Consider the following 18616-nt stretch of genomic DNA (forward strand, 5'->3'; position numbering starts at 1 on the left):
ACCAAATCGACTACAATTCAAACAAATAAACGCTTTTCAAGTGGACTATATTCATGCAAATTAAGTTTAGCATATGTAAAGAGTCAATACACTTGAATGGACTATTAGATCTAGTTAATTTAATATTAAAACTGACAATTCACGACTATTAAATCTATGTAAAGTATCAATACATTTGAATAAACTTGTAAATTGTAAGCGTTTATGCCAAAACAAATGTATTAAATCTGCTTAAACAACTCCATATGAAAATGCATGCAAATTATTAGATGAACATAAGTCAAGTTTTGTCAGGGAAATTGATGGAGTTGTCGGAATCCCCCCCACAAGCTTGTACCTTTAAAGGCTCCTGTCCCGCACGGAGGCTAGCCCCGCCTCCTGAGCAGCCGTCCCATGAGTCATAAACTTTCATGTCCTGCCCAAAGTTTAGACTCGACTGGGGCGAAACTTTTTTTTTTTTTCTTCTCCCTCTTCCAAAGTGAGCAGCGGAGATTTGTTCTGCCAGCAACGAGCGGGCTCATTTCGGGCCCAAACTACAACACTTCGAACTCGTTGGGAAGGTTTTGCGTGTGTGTCGACATTTTGTTTTGAGTGGAAAAGTTTTGGATCGGGACGACAGCAAGAGTTTCAGAAATGCGCTTTGTTGCCTTCTGGAGAATGCCCGCAAGAAACAACCGCAAAACGTCAACTATGTGTGCACACTTCGACAGCTAACAAAACTTTTTCGTTGGGGGGAAAGTTTAGGATGAGCCGGGACAACTTTTACTGAGCAGCGTCGAAAGTTTTTTTTTTTTTTTTTTTGGGTGCACATTTCCTGCTGCGTAAAAATCCAAGGAAAACTAGCTTGGGATTTGATTTTTTTCATTTTTTTTCTGGGGGTTGTTTTTTTTCGCTCGGCAGACTTTTTCGGGACAATGGATCCGAGCCAGCACAACCCTCCGGCCGGACACCAGATTGTCCACGTCCGGGGCGACTCGGAGACCGACCTGGAGGCTCTCTTCAACGCCGTGATGAACCCCAAAAATACCATCGTGCCCCCCTCGTTGCCCATGAGGATGAGGAAGCTGCCCGACTCCTTCTTCAAGCCGCCCGAACCCAAGTCCCACTCCAGACAAGTAAGTCGTCCGCACCCGCGGGGGCCTCCGAGGCTCGGCTCGGTTGTCGGCTCCGACCCAGGCAGCAGGCCTGTCCTGTTGAGAAGGGGGGGGGGGGGGGGGAGCCACTTCCTCTCAGCCCATCTTTTCCCCTCCTCACTTGTAATACTCTCAAAACTGGTAACGCGGCACCTAAAATCAATGTAACTGTTTATGTCTTTTAAATGTCAGTGAAGCTGAGCTGCGTTGAATTAATGACAACGAATTGTCAGATTGTGTGGTGATGATGGACATGTCGGAATTTTGTAAACTTGACAGAAAATGGATGTTTTGTCAAGTCCACTTTGCAGGCCAGCAATCTCATTTTTGCCCTATTTGTGCCTCTTTTCCTCCCCCACCCTCATCTCATACCCACAACTGTTGCTGCTCCCCTTTGGAAGTTGGCTAGCCAGTGCGCATGCGTGAGCAACCCCCCTCAAAACCAACCCCCTCCTCCCTCCTTCTGCATCCCTTTCAGTCTGCAACCCCCCCCTTCCCTTCCCTTCCTTTCCTTTTCTTCCAGGGCCTACTACAAGCTTGCCTCCACACGCACAGCTTCCTAACATAGAAATAAAGTTGCAATTACAACATAAAGAATGTTACCACCGCTGTTTTGTCGCATTTTAAAAATAGAGATATGCTGCTAGGAGGTCATTTACGTCCCATCAATGTACAATCTGTAACCGTTTTGTGCTAAATCAAAATGTGGTTCTTGGTAGGACTGAAAGAATCTCAATTAAAAGAACAGACATGTTTTTTGTTTTTATGGACGAATTTTGGCGCCCGAAAGTATCACACATATGGCTACTTATTGAATTGCGAAACTGGTCCATGGCCAAAAAAGGTAGCATTATCTTCCAATCTGCCTGCTGTCACTATACGTTGTTGGCATAGATATTAGATAAACAAAGATGCATTGTTTGGGTTAAATAAGAGCATTGCTGAGGCATCATCTGGTGACATTTTGTGGCCAAGATACCGTCGAAGTGAGTTGAGGAGCTTCATTGAGACAAAAAAACAGTTCTTTGACGCCATCTTGTGGCACCTATAGAAAATTAAAGTACAACTTTTTCATGGGGGTGTCAATTACTTGCGGCTTTTTTAATATTCGTGAGGATAGGGTACACTGGAAATAAATAATTTTTATGACCAATTGAGCAAAATAGCCTTAAAACCGTTGAGACGGAACTCACCGAAGAGGAACATTATGTTGTCATGTCTATGTTTACGCAGCCATGACAGCTTTGCACATTCAGATAATTAGATGCACGGTGACATCATCGCAACGGTGACAGTTGCTTTCAACACAAGGGACACGGAGCAGAGAGCTTCCATTTAACGCTACTCAAACTCTGTACTTATGTAAAAATGCTACTGTACTGGTAAAAGTACTGGTTCAACAAAAAAATACAGATTGACAGGAAGTTGATAGGACGGATATCAGTGCTCAAATATAAGGAAAAAAGTAATCTGTATATATATATATATGTGTATATAAGGTACATATACCTGACAAATTTGCTGTTTTTTAAAGATTTATTAATAATAGGAGAAAACAACTTTTGAATGGATGTCCATTGGAGTGGACATTTTTAACCGAAATGGGGTTAAAAATTAAATGCAAATGTATTTATCTTGAAAACGAATGTTTTATGTTGTTTCTGTAAAAACCTTTGTGACAGCTAAGGCTGTTTGAAAGCGCTATATAAATAAAGACGACTTAAAAGTTAAATGCAGCTTAGCTGTAATTAAGAAGTAATTATTTCATGTACCACTAGAGGGAGCCTGCATCCTCACTAGTGGTGCACATACGACACTTTTAAGAATGACCGCATTGGAGGAAACATAAAATCGTACCTTAAACTCACATGTCTTATTTTTGTCTCCCTTCACAGGCGAGCACGGACGTGGGCACCGGCGGCACGCTGACTCCGCACCACGTGCGCGCCCACTCGTCGCCCGCCTCCCTGCAAATGGGCGCCGTCTCCGGGGGCTCCCTGTCCGGCATGCCGCCGGCGGGCGCCTCCCCCCAGCACCTGCGGCAGTCGTCGTACGAGATCCCCGACGACGTGCCGCTGCCACCGGGGTGGGAGATGGCCAAGACCGCCTCGGGCCAGAGATACTTCCTCAAGTAAGGGCGTCAACTCTCTGCTCGCCGCCTTTTTACCTGGAAAGGTTTTAATACAATCAGTCGCCTTGAGGGAATTTTCGGCACTGACAACATTGAATAATGACAGTCCCCTTTTTCAATACAATAAATTTAAGATCAATAAAAATGATACATTTTAGAAGATTAAAACCCTAAAGGCGATTAAACGCAACTCCCACTTGTACCCCAAAATGTTTTTATAGAAACAAACTTAAATGCTTTTTCACTGTCACTGGCGTTTATGAATTATGTCATCTGTCACAATCTTATTGACTTTTAATTGGCTCAAAGTTAAAGTAGGGAGGAGTACCGGTAATTGTTTTAGTATGGTCATTGTTTGCCACTCCTTGTATGTTTAATAAGACATAATCCATAGCAATTTTTTGTCATATTAATTGTATAAACTATTGACAACATAACTCCCAAATTTCAAACACGTGTTGTCATTCAGAGCAGTTATTAGTAGAAAATAGTCAAGAAAAGCTACCGTGATTATTTTCCGTTCAAGGTTCCGAGGTTACAAATGTGGCACACAAAAAACACGCTCAGTTACTGTGATACTTTGTTTTTCATTTGATTGGTGATCGTATATATGTACTGTATGCCCTTGAAGTGTTTTTTCACACCGATAATTACAGTAGTTATGAGTTTATTCATACTGATTTACACGGGATGAAACTCGAATACGGTTTGCTCTGGTTTTCTCAGTTTTAAATTTAAAATAAATAATAATAATAATAATTTTTTTTTCTTTTTTTTCCCAGGAGAGCTCAGTATTGTTCATTCGATTTGACACCATCATTGCTCTCCTTTTTTTTTTTTTTTTTTAAATTCAACAAATCAATTAAAAAAAATTTAATAAATGTTTTTTTTTTTTTTTTTTTTAAATACATATACATATATATATATATATATATACATATACACACATATATATATATATATATATATACCCTTTTTTTCGTATGTGTGTGTGTGTGTGTGCGTGCGTGCGTGCGTGCGTGCGAGCGTGTGTGTATTCATCAGTTCACCTAAAGCCCATTAAAAAAAAAATCCCATACTAATAATATAATATAATAATAAATTGCCAGATGCAGAAACATCAATGTAAGTTATCACGATGTAGTGGCTCTCGCTAACAGACAGAATTAAGTAACCGGAATTAGGTTAAAAAAAATTAAAAAAAATAAATAATGTCAACTCAGTTTTAAATAACCAGAAGAAACACATAGTCATTAAAAACTCAGCAGCTGACGGTACTGGAAGCATATATTTCAAAAGATGTGTGTCGGGTCGGCAGCCATCTTACGTTGCCACTCGCCAAGGCCGCCTAACTTGAAATCATTGATTTCTTTGCAGCTTTTCCACGTTATTTTCTGTCTATATGGCAAAAATGCCACTGATAAGACTGGGAGAGGCGCTACATGCACATTTCATCTCCTAAGAATGCGATTACACGATCTGAGGCGCAGAAGGTCGGCTGCATTTGTTCGGCAACTGCAGTCGGTCAAGATACGAAAGAAGTGCCCGAAAGACATAACTTCCGCTCATCACTGATTGGTTCTTTCCACTGTCTGTTTGCCCACCTCGTAATCTGTCAAGTAATATGATTTGAATTGACACATGCCAAGTCTTTGAAAAATGTAAGGATTTTTGGTTGCGAAATCTGGACGTTTGCAGGCCTGCGACAGCGCACAATGGCGGACAGTCCTCCCAAACGCAGGCAACTGCAGGTTATTACATTTAGCGAGCAAACAAGACGAGTCTTTAGCGGGCCGTATGTAGCGTTCCTCAAGTTTCGCTGGGGAGACAAAAGGTCCACTGTGGTGGCCTCGGCAGACAACTCAGCGCCATCTGCTAACCTGCGAATCTGGATGCCACTTGCTGTCCCAAAGGTAGCAAATAACGTCAAGCTTCAAGCTTCTCACTTAGCTTTTCACCAATTAGGGCTAAAAAAAAAAAAAAAAGCCTATGAGTTTAAAAGTCATAACCTTATGAGAATTTTACGATGTTAAAGTTTTATATTTTCAAGAAAAAAAATATTTTGATAGTTATTTTTTTGGTTGAAAGTAAAAAAAAAAATATTCAAAAAATGTTTTTATGCGTCCCCCACTCGTCGAAATACAGCATCATGGCTGACCTGTTTGCTGGGTTTGGTCACATGATGTTCTCCAGTTGAGCCAGTAGGCACTGTGATGTCATTTTTAGTCGACAGCAAGGGGCAAAATGGCCAGATGGTGGCTTTTGCTGCTTAATTCATGTTCGACAAGTGTACTAATTAATCCGAATGCTTTGTTTAGACAAGTGGGTGTGCATAGAACATATTGTAAGGAACATTTTTGACTTCTGTTATTTTCAAGATGTCATATTTTGAGGAAAAAGTTGGATATTATAAATATACATTTTTTATTTATAGGTCAAATAAGTACAAAAAAAAGTATGGCATTCTCAAAAACAATATTTGGAGAGAAAAGTCACATATTGTGAAACTAGTTGTGTATAAACTAGTTATACAATATATAGTTATATAAAATACATTTATCATATTTTATAGATAAACAGTTCAAGATCAAAGTCAAAATATTACAAGAATAACTTTTTTTTTTTATTACATAAAATATTTCCAAGATTGAAGTCATAACCTTATATTTTTTTTATAATTTTAAAAAAGTATATTTTTAAGGTAGAAGTCTGATATATTTTTTTTTTTTTAGATTAAAGTTGTACATTTTATGATCAATGATGAAATGCTCAGTCAGTATTTTTGGCACATCATCCTCAGAATATCCATATTAGCACGTTAAAGAAAGTCGACTATAATCTCAAAAACTTTTTTTCCTCCAAAATATACTACTTGGCTCTCGTTTTACATTCATTTTTTTATTCATCTTTTCTTTTTTTGGCTGGGCCTGAAACTCCTTAGACCCTTTGTGATGCCCCTAAAAGGGTGTCAGTTCTAACGCCAGTGACCTCCCGCTTTGCCGTTATTACATAATCATTCTGGAACAGCTCATTTTGACGCCGGAGGTCGGCCCTTCTCGTCTCTAGTGCAACAAATTCAACAAAAAAGCGACTACGCAGACACCATCCATTCCGATTTACTTGGGATCAAAAAAGAGATTTCGCTGCCAGATGTTGAAAGGTTCCACATCTGGGCCACATCTGTAGCCTTTCAAAGAAGCGTGTGTGTGTCTGTGTGTGTGTTTGTGTCTGTGTGTGTTTAGGATTGGAGGGCGGGGTGTTTGTAGATTCTCCCACGATGGCTGCCGTTGTTCAGAAACGGATAATTATTCAATTTGGTGAGATAAATTAAGGCTTTAGTTGAGTAAAAGACAGTTGCGTGTACTTGAAGCTATTTTACGGCGTTATGGGTTTTAACTCGCTGGCTGGGATTTGATTTTGTGCACGTTCTTTTCATGTGGAATCGTATGTCTGCCGGCTGACTGGAAGGACGCCAAAAAAGTGCCATTTAAAGAGGCCTCTGCAATAGTAAAACAACAAAAGTAGAATCAAAACATTAAAGACAGAAAATCACAAATCACAGTGCCCACATTCAATCTGGAAGTTCTCTTTTCCTGATTAGATTTTGGACTTGAAAAGACTTTGGAAAGGGAGACTTTTCTGGCTTTCAGTTGTTTGTATGGTAAACAAGTAAAAGAGACCTACAATGCAATTTTTAAATGTATAATTTAGAGCACTTCTGAAGAATAGAAGTACAGTGGTACCTCAGAGTTTGAACATAATTTGTTCCTGCGAAGTGTTCAAAGTCAGAATTGTTCAACCTCCGAAAAAAAAATTCCCATAGGAAATGATGTAAATTAAATTAATCCGTTCCCAAGCTCCAAAAACAGAAAATTTCTATTTTAATTTCTATTTATGTTTTTTTTTTTTTTTACATTTGCAGTACAGTACTGTATTTAAACAATAAAAATACCTTGCCTTAGCTGTTGTGGCGTAATGGCATCAGTGGATGAAAAATGCTATGTTAATGCTAGCTTTAGTTCAGTGCTGAGTTTATTTTACATTGGGCATATTGTTGGACTACTAATCGGTCCTTGCGTGCGTTGTTTAACGTCAGGCACGTTGTTGAACAGCTAAGGGGGGTCCTCGTGCCAGTCTTTACAGAAGTAGTCACGGTATTTACAACTGCGCGTTAATGTCCTTCCTAATTCCACTGTGGGTCGTAGCACTGTATGTTTGTCTTTGCTGCCACTGGCACGGTTGTCTTTCTTCGCTAAGGCTTCACTTGGCGACCCGTTTTCAAGGTACGTTCGGCTTAGCTTGCTTTGCTTGGGTGTTCGAACTCCGAAAATTAGTTCAAACTCTGAGGCATTTTTTTGGTCGAAGTCCGATTTGCACGAGTTCCGAGACGTTCAAACTCCGAGGTTCCACTGTAATCGTTACGGCAATTGATTCTAAAAAGATTTGTTATGACAAAATGAAAGCAACTTCCAAAATGCATTTGCTCCACTGAAACAATGTTTAAAGCACAGCGTAGAAAACTTTCTGTTGACTGGCAACCCCCTCAAATGTCATACAAGTGAAAGAAAATCGCACATCACAGCGCCGACATTCGATCTGGAGCACAGAAGGCCTTCGGCCGCTTGCTGCTGGAAAAGACACTCCCCTATTTATAAACAGGCCGACTCTGACACTAAAGTGTTGAGGCCGGGCAGCGAAGCCTGCAGAGGGCGTGTGTGGCGGCGAGGGATTGGGGGGGAGACGATGGACAAACGGCACGTCGGTTCACGTTTCGCTCAGTTGTCTCCGCCGGCCGTATCTATCCGGGCTGGACCAGGAATTCCCTGGGCAGTTGTTTATGAGCACACTGTCGGACTGCAGCACGGTGGGTGATGGGCCGCCGTCATTGCGACCCCGCGGATGCCGGCGGGGGCGTCAATAGAGAGCCGCCGCTCTGTGATGGACCCTCTTTTGTGTCAGGCCAGTTAAATGGCAGCCGCGTGGAGACGAGTAGAAAAGCGGGGGGGGCTTGCTTTTGTCCCAACACTGAAACCGTGATCTTTATTCACACCGTTGGCCTTCCTAAAATACAGGGGGTCCCGAAAACTGTACACACTCTTTGACTGGCCTTTGCTTATATTTTTGCTTCCTGTTTCAGGTTAAAGAATAACAAAAGTACTTTTGGAGAAAGATATTTTGTCATAATAGTGCTACCAGCAATCCAACAAAACAATGCTGACGTAATTGTGGGCTAGCTCGTAGATCTGATATCTGATTGGTTAAAGAAAAACAGTCCAATCGCTTTTTTTTCAAATGTAGAGAATAGATTGTTGGGGATACATTAATGCGACTTCATGGAACAAATATTAGAAATTTGGTTAGAAAAGTAGGTCAGTGCTTCTGATCATGTTTATTTGCTCTAAGGTAAGGATTCGCCACAAAATCAGCGAGAGTCGATCGCTTGAGATAAGAAATCGTCTCAGAATTTCTAATGAAATAGCCACCGATCACCAATGTTTTTGAATCGGTTGGTCTGTAGAAAATGGTGCAGACTAATATTTTCTTTTTGCCAATAAATGTTCATTTCCCTATTTAGACCTGCATCTATTACCAAAACGACATAAATAAGTGAAGGCCAGTCAGATGGTGTCCTTTTTTTTGTTTTTGTTTAGAGACAACGGCAAAGCTTCTTATTTTTCTTTACACTGCATCCTAGTTTGTAATTAAAAAAAAATGACGGACGGATGGAGTTTGCCCAAATCAAAATAGAAATAATTGGCAGAGAGGTCTCTGGGAGCAATTATGAGGTGGATAGAGTTGCACAATCGTTGCATGAGAAAGAAAAACACCTCCAATTTAAAGAGTGCTCCAACGTCAACAAAGTCTGTTGACCTTTCCTCCTCTTTCTTCCAGCACTTAGCTGTGGCCTTTGATTTATGACAGCAGGGAGGTTGGGTCACCTTGCTTAGTGCTGGCTGACTTGGGGGTGCTGCGGTTGGGTTAAGGGTGGTGGGGCTAGGGGGAGGGTCATAAACTAATGAAGGTTTCTAATTTAGACACACCCGCCAACTAGGAGGGGTAATCACTGTTTCCGGACACTTATTAAATGCAGCTTTCAATGAGCTTTTAGTCCGTGGGAAGTCAGCACTAAGCTGGGGTGGGGGGGGGGGGGGAGAGTCCTTTGTGGGGGTGTGGGGGTGAGGGTAGTTATTGTCCGGCCTCAGGGGCAGGTAGAGCCATGCGTTGATGGCCGCTTGTCTTTTCCCAATTGGATTTTAAACACTTTGGATAGGGCGACCTTTCCCACGTCCAGTTGTTGTTTTAGCCCAGAAGTTAGATCAGAAGTGCAAGATAGCTTTTTCACTGTCTCATTTTCAGAAATAGCAAAATAATAAAATATTCACATTTAATTTGCGGGCAGCCACACCAGAGAACCAACTCTTTGTGTATAAGCCATTGAAAAGTCAAATTTGCGCAACAAGTTACAGACCCTGAAACTAGTTTGAGGCAATCATTTCTGCTTCTAAATATTGCACCAAATCGACACACAGCCATCTCCTTCCGTCTATTCCGGAATGTTAACGAGGCCCTGTACTTGTACTCCTCTGAATCAAAACTAGCTCAGTGCACTCTGAGCTTGTAATTGGATTTCACTCCCGACCGTTGCGACCCCGCGGCTGCGCAAATGGCGTTCGGGAAGACGGCGTCGTGAGCTCATTTGGACTAACTTTGTGTTTGACAAACTTTTGCTTTATTGACCACACACACAGACAAGACCCTTCCTGTTCCACCGGGGGGGCTGTCAGCTCAGCACACAAATGGGACTGTGAGAAAGTCGAGCTCCGTGTTTACCAAAGTCTTGATGTAACACCTCTGTCCCAGACATCAATGCTTCCACTGTCAGCTGAGGGCATCTCCGGCCTGGGAAGCGGGTCTCCTCAGGTGGGATCAGGGGTTAAACTTACCCAAAGAGCTTCACTTTGGCCAAAATCCCCATTGTCGATTGTTTTTGTTTTCAAAATACATTCCCCACAGAAACAATTGAAATGAAATGAATCCAGATCAGCACTATTTTCAGCGTATTATAAATCACCAGTACTTGTTTTAAAACCTCTAAAAATATTCATTTAAGTTGTATTCTGAGTTCAAACCGTTTCAGTTCCGAGGGTCGAAAAGGGTCTGAGATTGATTGGTGCATAACTGCCTCACCAATGACTTACGTGCCATTAATGAGGATCACGGCCGAATCGTTTAAAGTTCTAAAGTGGCAAAATTTTTAGAGTTGCTATGACATTTTTCTTTGCTTGACAAATATAAGATAACAGCTAAAAATCAAGCTGAAGTCACTACAAAACACTTATGGGCTTGACAAATCCAGGCTAAAAGCTCAAATTTAGGCTTATATTGCCAATAAATTTGGTGCAGATTTATTTTTAATTTTTTTAAGGCTTAAGTAGCTATTTTTTTAAGTCTTTCTTTGCTTGACAAATTAGACTATTGCTAAGTCGAGCCAAAGTATCTATTAAAATAGCTCTTAGCTTGACAAATCAAAAGTTGAAGCTTAACATTGCTAACAATATTGTTCTTGGCTTGACAAATTCAAGCTAGCAGCTAAAGTTCAAAACTAAATTTCCTCAAATGGTTATTAGCTTGACAAATTCAAGCTAGCAGCTAACGTTCAAAACTACATTTCCTCAAACGGTTATTAGCTTGACAAATCCAAGTTTATAACTAAAATGTAAGCTTACATCGCCAACAAAATTGTTCTTTGCTCGAAGAACTCAAGCTAATGGCTAAAATTTAAGCTAAAGCTGCAATTGAAATCGTTCCTTCGGTCCTTGAGGCCCCCCGACTGGCAGCCATTTTTAGAAACGTTATGTGTTTATGACGTGCGATTAAGTAACACCTTTAAGGACCAGCCTATTAAGCTCACAAATACACATTTCTGGTGGGAGAAAAACATCAGTGGCGCTAAAGCCACACATTCGCAGCCTTTAGCTGCGTCTTGTCGAAACAAACGCCTGTTCAAAGGGAAACTTAAAGCCACAATGGGGTCACAGAGGTTACCCCAATAATCTCTCTTGATGATGTCCTGCTGATAGAGAGGCAACCAGGCATCCCCCAGCTAGACCCGAGTCTAGATTGGTCATCCTCATCTTAGGGGCCTGATTACATCTGGCCCCCCTCGGTGAGCTCTTTAGGCACTGGTTTCAACCACCTTCTGAGCATGTACCCCCATCCCGGGGGTAGCTCCTGACACCTCAGGAACCCCACTTCGAAGTGGAACACAAACAGTCATTCAACTTTCGGTTCTAGTCTAACTTTATGGTAGCACTTATTGATCTGTCCGTTCTCAAATCGGAAATTCAGATCAGGCGCATACAAGATCTCGTGGTCGTTATAACATGAAAAGTAACTCGGTGACTTAGCCATTGTTTTGTACGCTCATGATTCTGTAGCTCTGAACAACAAGCCGCCTCCTCTTCCTCAGCAGGACATTATAAATAACACCCGCATAATAAACGCCGCCTTGAGAAGTGGGCCATCCCATCCGTCAAGGACATGTCAAGTGTTCGGGTGCATCTCGAGTCATCTTCTCTGGGCTCAGCTGCACCACATGAGGCTTCGATGACAGCGCAAATGAGCATTTTAACAACCATCCATTTTTGATCATAATTGAGCTGAAAATGTACTATGATAAAAAGAAGAAGAAAGAATGGGACGAGGTGGCCCATGGGTTAAAAATCATGACTTCACTTCATTCTCCACGGCTGCCTCATCAACAACAAGCAGTCCTTTGAGTAGACGAAAATAGCACAACGCCGCCATCTCATCCGCTGCCTAAGCTAAGTCCGCTTAAACATGATTAATGTTGTATTTGTAGTATTTCCACAGCAAAATACCTCAATTTAGCCACAGATTATAGCGTACAAAGTACGGTTTCAAACGCATTTCAAAAACCTGTTGAAAGTTACTTGTCTGATTTCCTGATTTATCCTGATTTATATTTGTACATATTCAAATCTTTTTTTCCTCAGACTGGCTTCAAGCTAAAATGCTGTCTAAAGAAGTTACCAAACTAGTAACAGTTAAAACTAAAGTAAAACTATCTATTTAAATAAATCTTGGTTTGATCAATTAAAGCTACAAGTTGCTATAAAGTAGCTATCATAATAGTTCTTAGCTTAAGAACTCAAAACTAAAACTTGAATTTGAATATTGCCACTTGCCAACATAATTGTTCATGGCTCGTCAAATTAAAGCATGCTGCTAAAAGTCAAGCTTCTGATGATAACATATTTGTTTTTGGAGTTAGCTGCCAAGGAAGTTGCAAACATGATCGTTCTTTACTTGATAAATCCTAGCCGCTATAAGTTAAGCTAAAGTAGCTAACAAAAGGGTTCTTGGTTTGACAAATTCAAGCTAAAAGATCAATTGTGTTAAGTTGCTGTGAAAGAAGTTATTTGCTTGACAAATCAAGATAACAGCACAATTTTAAGCTAAAAGCACATATCAAAATGGTTCTTGGCCTTGACAAAACGTAGCTAAAAGTTGATGAATCTAACAGCTAATAGTCAAGCCAAAGTTGATTAGTTAGGCGGTATCCTGCCGTTTTGAGGTTTGCCCCCGGGGGGGACAGAGGCCGGGGGAGGGTGCCAGCACCCCACCACAGGCGGGTAATGACAACACCAAGCAGTTGTGGCCGCGGTCCATGTTTGAGGATCATCAGCAATTCCTCACAGCAACTGGCGGGCCGCCCCCACCCGACAGTTGCCGTCACATTTTTTTTGTTTCATGTTTCGCACGCAGGAAGTGGCGTCCGGCTCGGGCCGTATTGGGCTGGCTGAATGGATTATCTTTTAGTTTTACAGCCTGGTGATGAATTACCGGCCGCTTGTAATTCATTGATCCGCTCTCCGAGTTACTAAATGTTTTCGAACACAGAGTACTGGTGAGGCGGAAAAGATTGGATTTTATCACTAACTTCTTTGATCATCAACTTTCTTTTCTTTTGTCCGACAAATATCTTGATTGCCTGATAGAAAAGTCAATAGGATGCCAAGAACAGCGCTTAAAACTGGTTGTCCTAACTTTTTCGGGCCTCATATAGAAAAATAGAAGGAAGAGGTGGACCACTTCACCTTGTGTTTATGAAACATGCTGAAACCAATTTAAATTGTTGTAAGTAAACATATGCTAAGAAGTTTAACATATTTGAAAAACAAACAAATGTTAATCTCATTTGGGTGATACAGGAGGTGAGAAATCAAAAAGTCATTGGTATTAGTATGCTAAATAATTGCCCAAAACAAAAATTGTGAACTTAAAAAAAAATAAATAAATTGTAACAGTCCAATTTATATACAACATAACTTTTTCTCGTTGCCTTTTGGTGCAGGCCATGTTTAATTTTATGAGTAGACTATACGGCAGGGCAATAAAAAATAAAAATAAAAAAAAACGTGCAGTGGGCCCACATATGGCCCCCGAACTGGACTTTGGATACCACAGACTTACATGGCAGAAAAGGGGAGGAAAAGAATGAAAAACATAAATATTTGTAGTTGCGGCCACTGGTGTACTCGGATCTGATCAAAGCCTCCCTTCCTTATCCCACTGCTTCTTTCCTATTTTCCTCCCCTTTATAATAAATGTCAGAGTTTCCATAGTGGGAAGGGGAGGTCAGGGCAGAGTGCGACGGGACCACAGCAACTCAGGCGGCCAATCGCTTTCCGAGGGGGGGAAAAGCTTCCGTGGATGTTTTTTCCCCTTTTTCAGTTCTTTTCTCTATTGGAGAGTTGTATCTCCCCGCTCCCCGTGACCCCGCTTTCTCAAGGGGGCCCCTCCAGTCTGAGCAGTTCCAGCTACTTTGCTTGCTTTGCTCTATGTGTGTGCGTGTGTGCGAGAGGGCCATGAGAGGGAGGAGGTCCGGGGTCGGGGATTTGGCAGTTCCTTTGATCAGTAAAGCATAAACAAGAGGGGGGCTTCAAAATGGGTTGCATTGTGCAGTGGAGGGTGGTTGGGGTTGGGGCGAGAGGAGGAGTGCTGAGTCAGGCCCTCTCGCTCCCAAAATCAAGCTGTTAGCTTGATTTTGTCAAGCAAAGAACAATTAGCCCCCCAAAATTTTTAATCACAAATTTATCTTAAATTTTAGCTTTTTGCTTGAGTTTATTAAGATTGCGCATCAAAATAAAGTGACTGGCTAACTCATTTTGGGACCTACTTTCGCTTGACTTTTTGCTATTTGCTGAGTTTTTAGAAATCAATTAATTGTGTTGTTTAGTTGACAATTTGATCTTAAATTGTATCTTGAAACGTGGATTAATCCGCCCAGAGCTTTGCGACAGGCTAAATTCCAACTAATGACTAAAATTCACGTTAAAATTGCCAACAAGATATCTGTTCTTGACTTGAGAGAAAAAAAAAGAAAAATTAATGCTTAAGCTGCTTTCAAACTACTTCTTATCTCGGATTTGACAAGTTAAAAGATGACATTTAAGATCAAGTTTCTTCAGGCTTGACAAAATTCAAGATAGCTGCACAATGTCAATGACAGATTTTAGCCTGGCTTAAATTCGAACTACATTGCTATGAAAATAGTAATTGGTTTAACAAATCCAGGCTAAATGCTAAACTACAGCAACAAAATGTCGGCTTGACAAATTCAACAAACAAAGTCAAGCTAAAGGAGGAGTGCTGAGTCAGGCCCCAGCAGCCGGTTGAGATTACAGCTAAAGAGAATTCTTCCCCAAAAAATCCCAAACCAAGACGCAAGATGTGACCACTGGGTGCTTGGCTAGCTAGTTGGTGGGCCACGTTGTAAACGCACAAGTCGCGGCCCTCGCGTAAACAAACTGCTGGAATCCGCTGCGTGTTTTGCTTGAGCCGATAGACGTCTCTACAAAAAAAAACAAAAAAACATGTGAATGGTGTGGGGTTTTATATCGTAGCTCAGTCTGCGCTTTTGTCAAGCAGGTGAAAGCTTTGTAAATGTGGCGCCAGATTGTTAAAGCCCCTGACACTCCACAGTGTCCGAGGGGGCTTCCAGGAAAGAAAAAAAAAAAAAAAAAGGACCCCCTGCGTTGAGCCCTGGGACTGACCCTCCCTCAATAGAGAGGGTCCCGCTCGGGAGAGGAGGGCTTCCTGTATTAGCTTTCCATCTTAATCAAGCAACAAGTACCAACAAAGCACTAATTATCAATGCCTTCACAGAATGCGACACAATACCCCCCCCACCCATCCCCAACCACGACACCCACCGCAATCCTCCCTAACCCCCCTCCGCTCCCCCTCGCTGCCAGGCAAAGAGGAGCCGTGAAATAGATGCAGCAGCATTGTTCCACCCTTCACTTGTTGTTTTCAAAACTTCGAGACCGTCGCCTCACCTGAGGCCGCCAACGCCATGTAGTACCTCCACCAAGCACCGATGCCGACAGGCTTTGTTTTAGAGATGATCTTACTTAGAGGTGAAGTCATATCAACACGTTTCTTTACAATAATATGTTCTTTGTGCTAGTCTAAACACGTCATTCGTGGAATATGAGTTAAGCAGCCAAATCAACATGTTTGTGTCCATCTCAGGGAGCGGCCATTTTGCTACTTGCTGTCGACTGAAAATGACATCACAGTGCCCAAGTGCTCAGGTAACGGCCAATTATGGCTTACCTGTTATCCGGGTTTGGTTATGTGACGTTCGCAACCTGAGGCCTGAGGCACTGTGATGTCATTTCAGTGACATCAGTCATGATTGTAGTGAACAAAATGATTCTGGTTATTTGTATTAATACTGATTAAAATATATGTCAGGTTCAGGTACGTTCTCTAATGGGAGTGGCAGAAGTCAAAAAATATGATTTAAAATATTTATTAAAAAAAAAATCTGTCAACATCTCCCAGAAAATGAATTCTTAAAACACAAAATAGTTGAATTCAAACAGAGTTTATAAAAAAAATGAAAAGTATTAGAGGGAAATGTGATAAAATATTAAATACTAATAAATGTTCAACAAAAATACGAACGCGTTTTGGGAAATATACGCAAATGTTAAAATATAAATAAAATATATAACATTGTATTAGTTTGCAAAGAAATAAAAACATTTTATACTAAAAATGGTCATTTTTCTAAAGAGTTATACTGAATACAAAACTATTGGGCAAATACATAAATACTCAACAAAAAGGTACAACAATATTTTTCCTTTTTTTATGTTAGAATACTGAAACATTTCAAAAGCAATACAAAGTATTGTTAAGTGTTGATACTTATTCAATTGCAATTGTTCAACAAAAATACAAACATATTCAAAAAAAAATACACACATTAAAAAAGATATTTACTACACAGAATACAAAATGTTTGATGCAAAATGCCAATGAACTGGACAGAGACGAGAAAATACCCCAAAATAGACCTATTTGAAAAGAATTATACACATTTTATAATACATTTTAGGCAAATATTTAAAAAATATGTAGATAATATTAGACAAAATTACATTAATATTGGAATCAATACAAAATTATACAAAACTGACAAACAAAAAGCAAATATTAGGCAAAAACATTCGCCAAAAAACAAGAATATTAAACAAAAAATAGAACAAATATTAGAATACAAAATATGTTATAACTATTTGAAAAAGTAGAAAAATATATACGATATTAGTAAAAAAAAAAAAAATACAAAAAAAACCCTCTGTTGTTTGCTACAGTTAAAGATTTGACATAGCATCACCAGCAGTTAAGTAGCTGCTAGCAGGTTCTACTTAACAGTAAAGACCGTCCGTTGCCATTTGTTGCCTCGCTCTTGTCAGAGCGCTCGCTTCTGACTGCAGAAACTGTCTTTTGCCACACTGTAAGTGTTTTCACGCTGCCGATTTGCAGAGAATTCAAGGCAAACATGTTTTGCAGGCGTGTGTAAGCTGATTTTGGAAGCTTGCTTTATCGCTCCCATTGTTCAGTCGAAAGCTCTGCAACTGACTCATCAGTTCCTGCACGTCTGCTGCTTCACATCAGGCCGACCTCCGCTTTGAACTTTCCCCAAACTGATTGTCTTATCTTTCTTTGCAGCCACATTGATCAGACCACCACTTGGCAGGACCCCCGCAAGGCCCTGCTCCAGATGAACCAGGCACCCCCGCCCAGCTCCGTGCCGGTCCAGCAGCAGAACCTGATGAACCCGGCCAGCGGTGTGTTTTCTTTTTTTTCCTCTCCATATTTTTGGTTTATTTTGATTTTGCAGAATATGCGTATTCAAGGCAAAATGTGCTTGCTCTTTGTCTGCCAAGATATTTCATCTTAAGAGGCAGTTTATGTGAAAGAGTATTTCACATGCATCAAGAATCCCCCGCCCCTCTTATCTAATCTTAATAAGCTATTATAAAAAAAAAAAAAATAGATTTTTCTACTGCATATGAGTAAGCTTAGTTGAAAATGTGAAACAAATGACGTAATTGGATGGATGGATGTTTAAATAAACTGCAAAAAGTGCTTTAAAAACAGGAAAGAAGTAAGGAAGGAGGAATCGGGGAGACAATTGTAACAATTGTGTGTGACCTTTGTTTCTAACTTGGAGCTCTTTTGACCTAAGGTGTTCAAACTGCTAGACAAGCTAGCTGCAAGTGTCTCCTAATAAATTGTGTGGAAATGCTTGTGCAACACAAAAACAAAACACATGACGTCATCACGAGTACAAGGAGTGAAATGTTACAATTGACTAACCCCTAGCAAGTTTGTTACAACTGTCCAACCGAAGCTAAATGTTGCTGATAGCAATTGCAAGTGTTATAACTTACTCTTGTCCACTGCCTCCCCTTTATTGCAATAAGAAAGATTATCTGCCAACAGAATAGGTCCATTTTATGGAGGCCCAAAAGTGCCAAAATTAAAAATAAATAAATGACTAAATAAATAAATAAATGAATAAAAGTGAAATTCAAAATGCATATAAAAATATAATTAAAAAAAATTAAATACAAAAAAATAAGTATGAATGGAAGTAAAAACAACAAAATATATGTATATCCATAAATAAAATAGTAGTAGAAGTAGAAAATAAAAAAGAGATTAAAGAAATAAAAATAAATGTTGAATTAAATACAAAAATAAACATAAATAGAATTAAATATCAATAAATAAATAAAAATGATCGGCTCTCAAAATATTTATTTCATGCTGCAGACGCCTAGTCAGGTCGAAATGCTATTCAAATGAGGGGGCGGTCCTAAGCATGTCTTGAGTTGAGCACCACTGTTACTTTTATTTATTTATAGATATATTGTTGTTTTTATACTTTTATTTATTCATTTATAGATATATTGTTGTTTTTATTTCCATTTATATCAAATTTTTGAATCCTATATTTTTTTAT

At 40.1% G+C, this 18616-nt stretch overlaps 1 protein-coding gene across 2 annotated transcripts in view; it reads left to right on the top strand.

Annotated features, from left to right (window-relative positions):
* The first annotated feature begins 416 nt into the window (after positions 1-416).
* The window catches only part of yap1 (Yes1 associated transcriptional regulator), a 36423-nt gene continuing 18223 nt past the window's right edge, over positions 417-18616 (top strand). Inside the window, exons 1-3 of one of the 2 annotated variants that reach the window (XM_077565365.1) lie at positions 417-1115; positions 3029-3264; positions 17317-17435. In XM_077565365.1, coding sequence (XP_077421491.1) covers positions 915-1115; positions 3029-3264; positions 17317-17435 — 556 coding nt within the window. In that variant the 5' untranslated portion in view covers positions 417-914. The remainder of the gene's footprint in view (positions 1116-3028; positions 3265-17316; positions 17436-18616) is intronic. The other variant, XM_077565363.1, reaches the window with a different exon arrangement.

The sequence above is a fragment of the Vanacampus margaritifer genome, chromosome 5 (genome assembly GCF_051991255.1).
Source record: "Vanacampus margaritifer isolate UIUO_Vmar chromosome 5, RoL_Vmar_1.0, whole genome shotgun sequence".
In the NCBI taxonomy this organism is placed as follows: Eukaryota; Metazoa; Chordata; class Actinopteri; order Syngnathiformes; family Syngnathidae; genus Vanacampus; species Vanacampus margaritifer.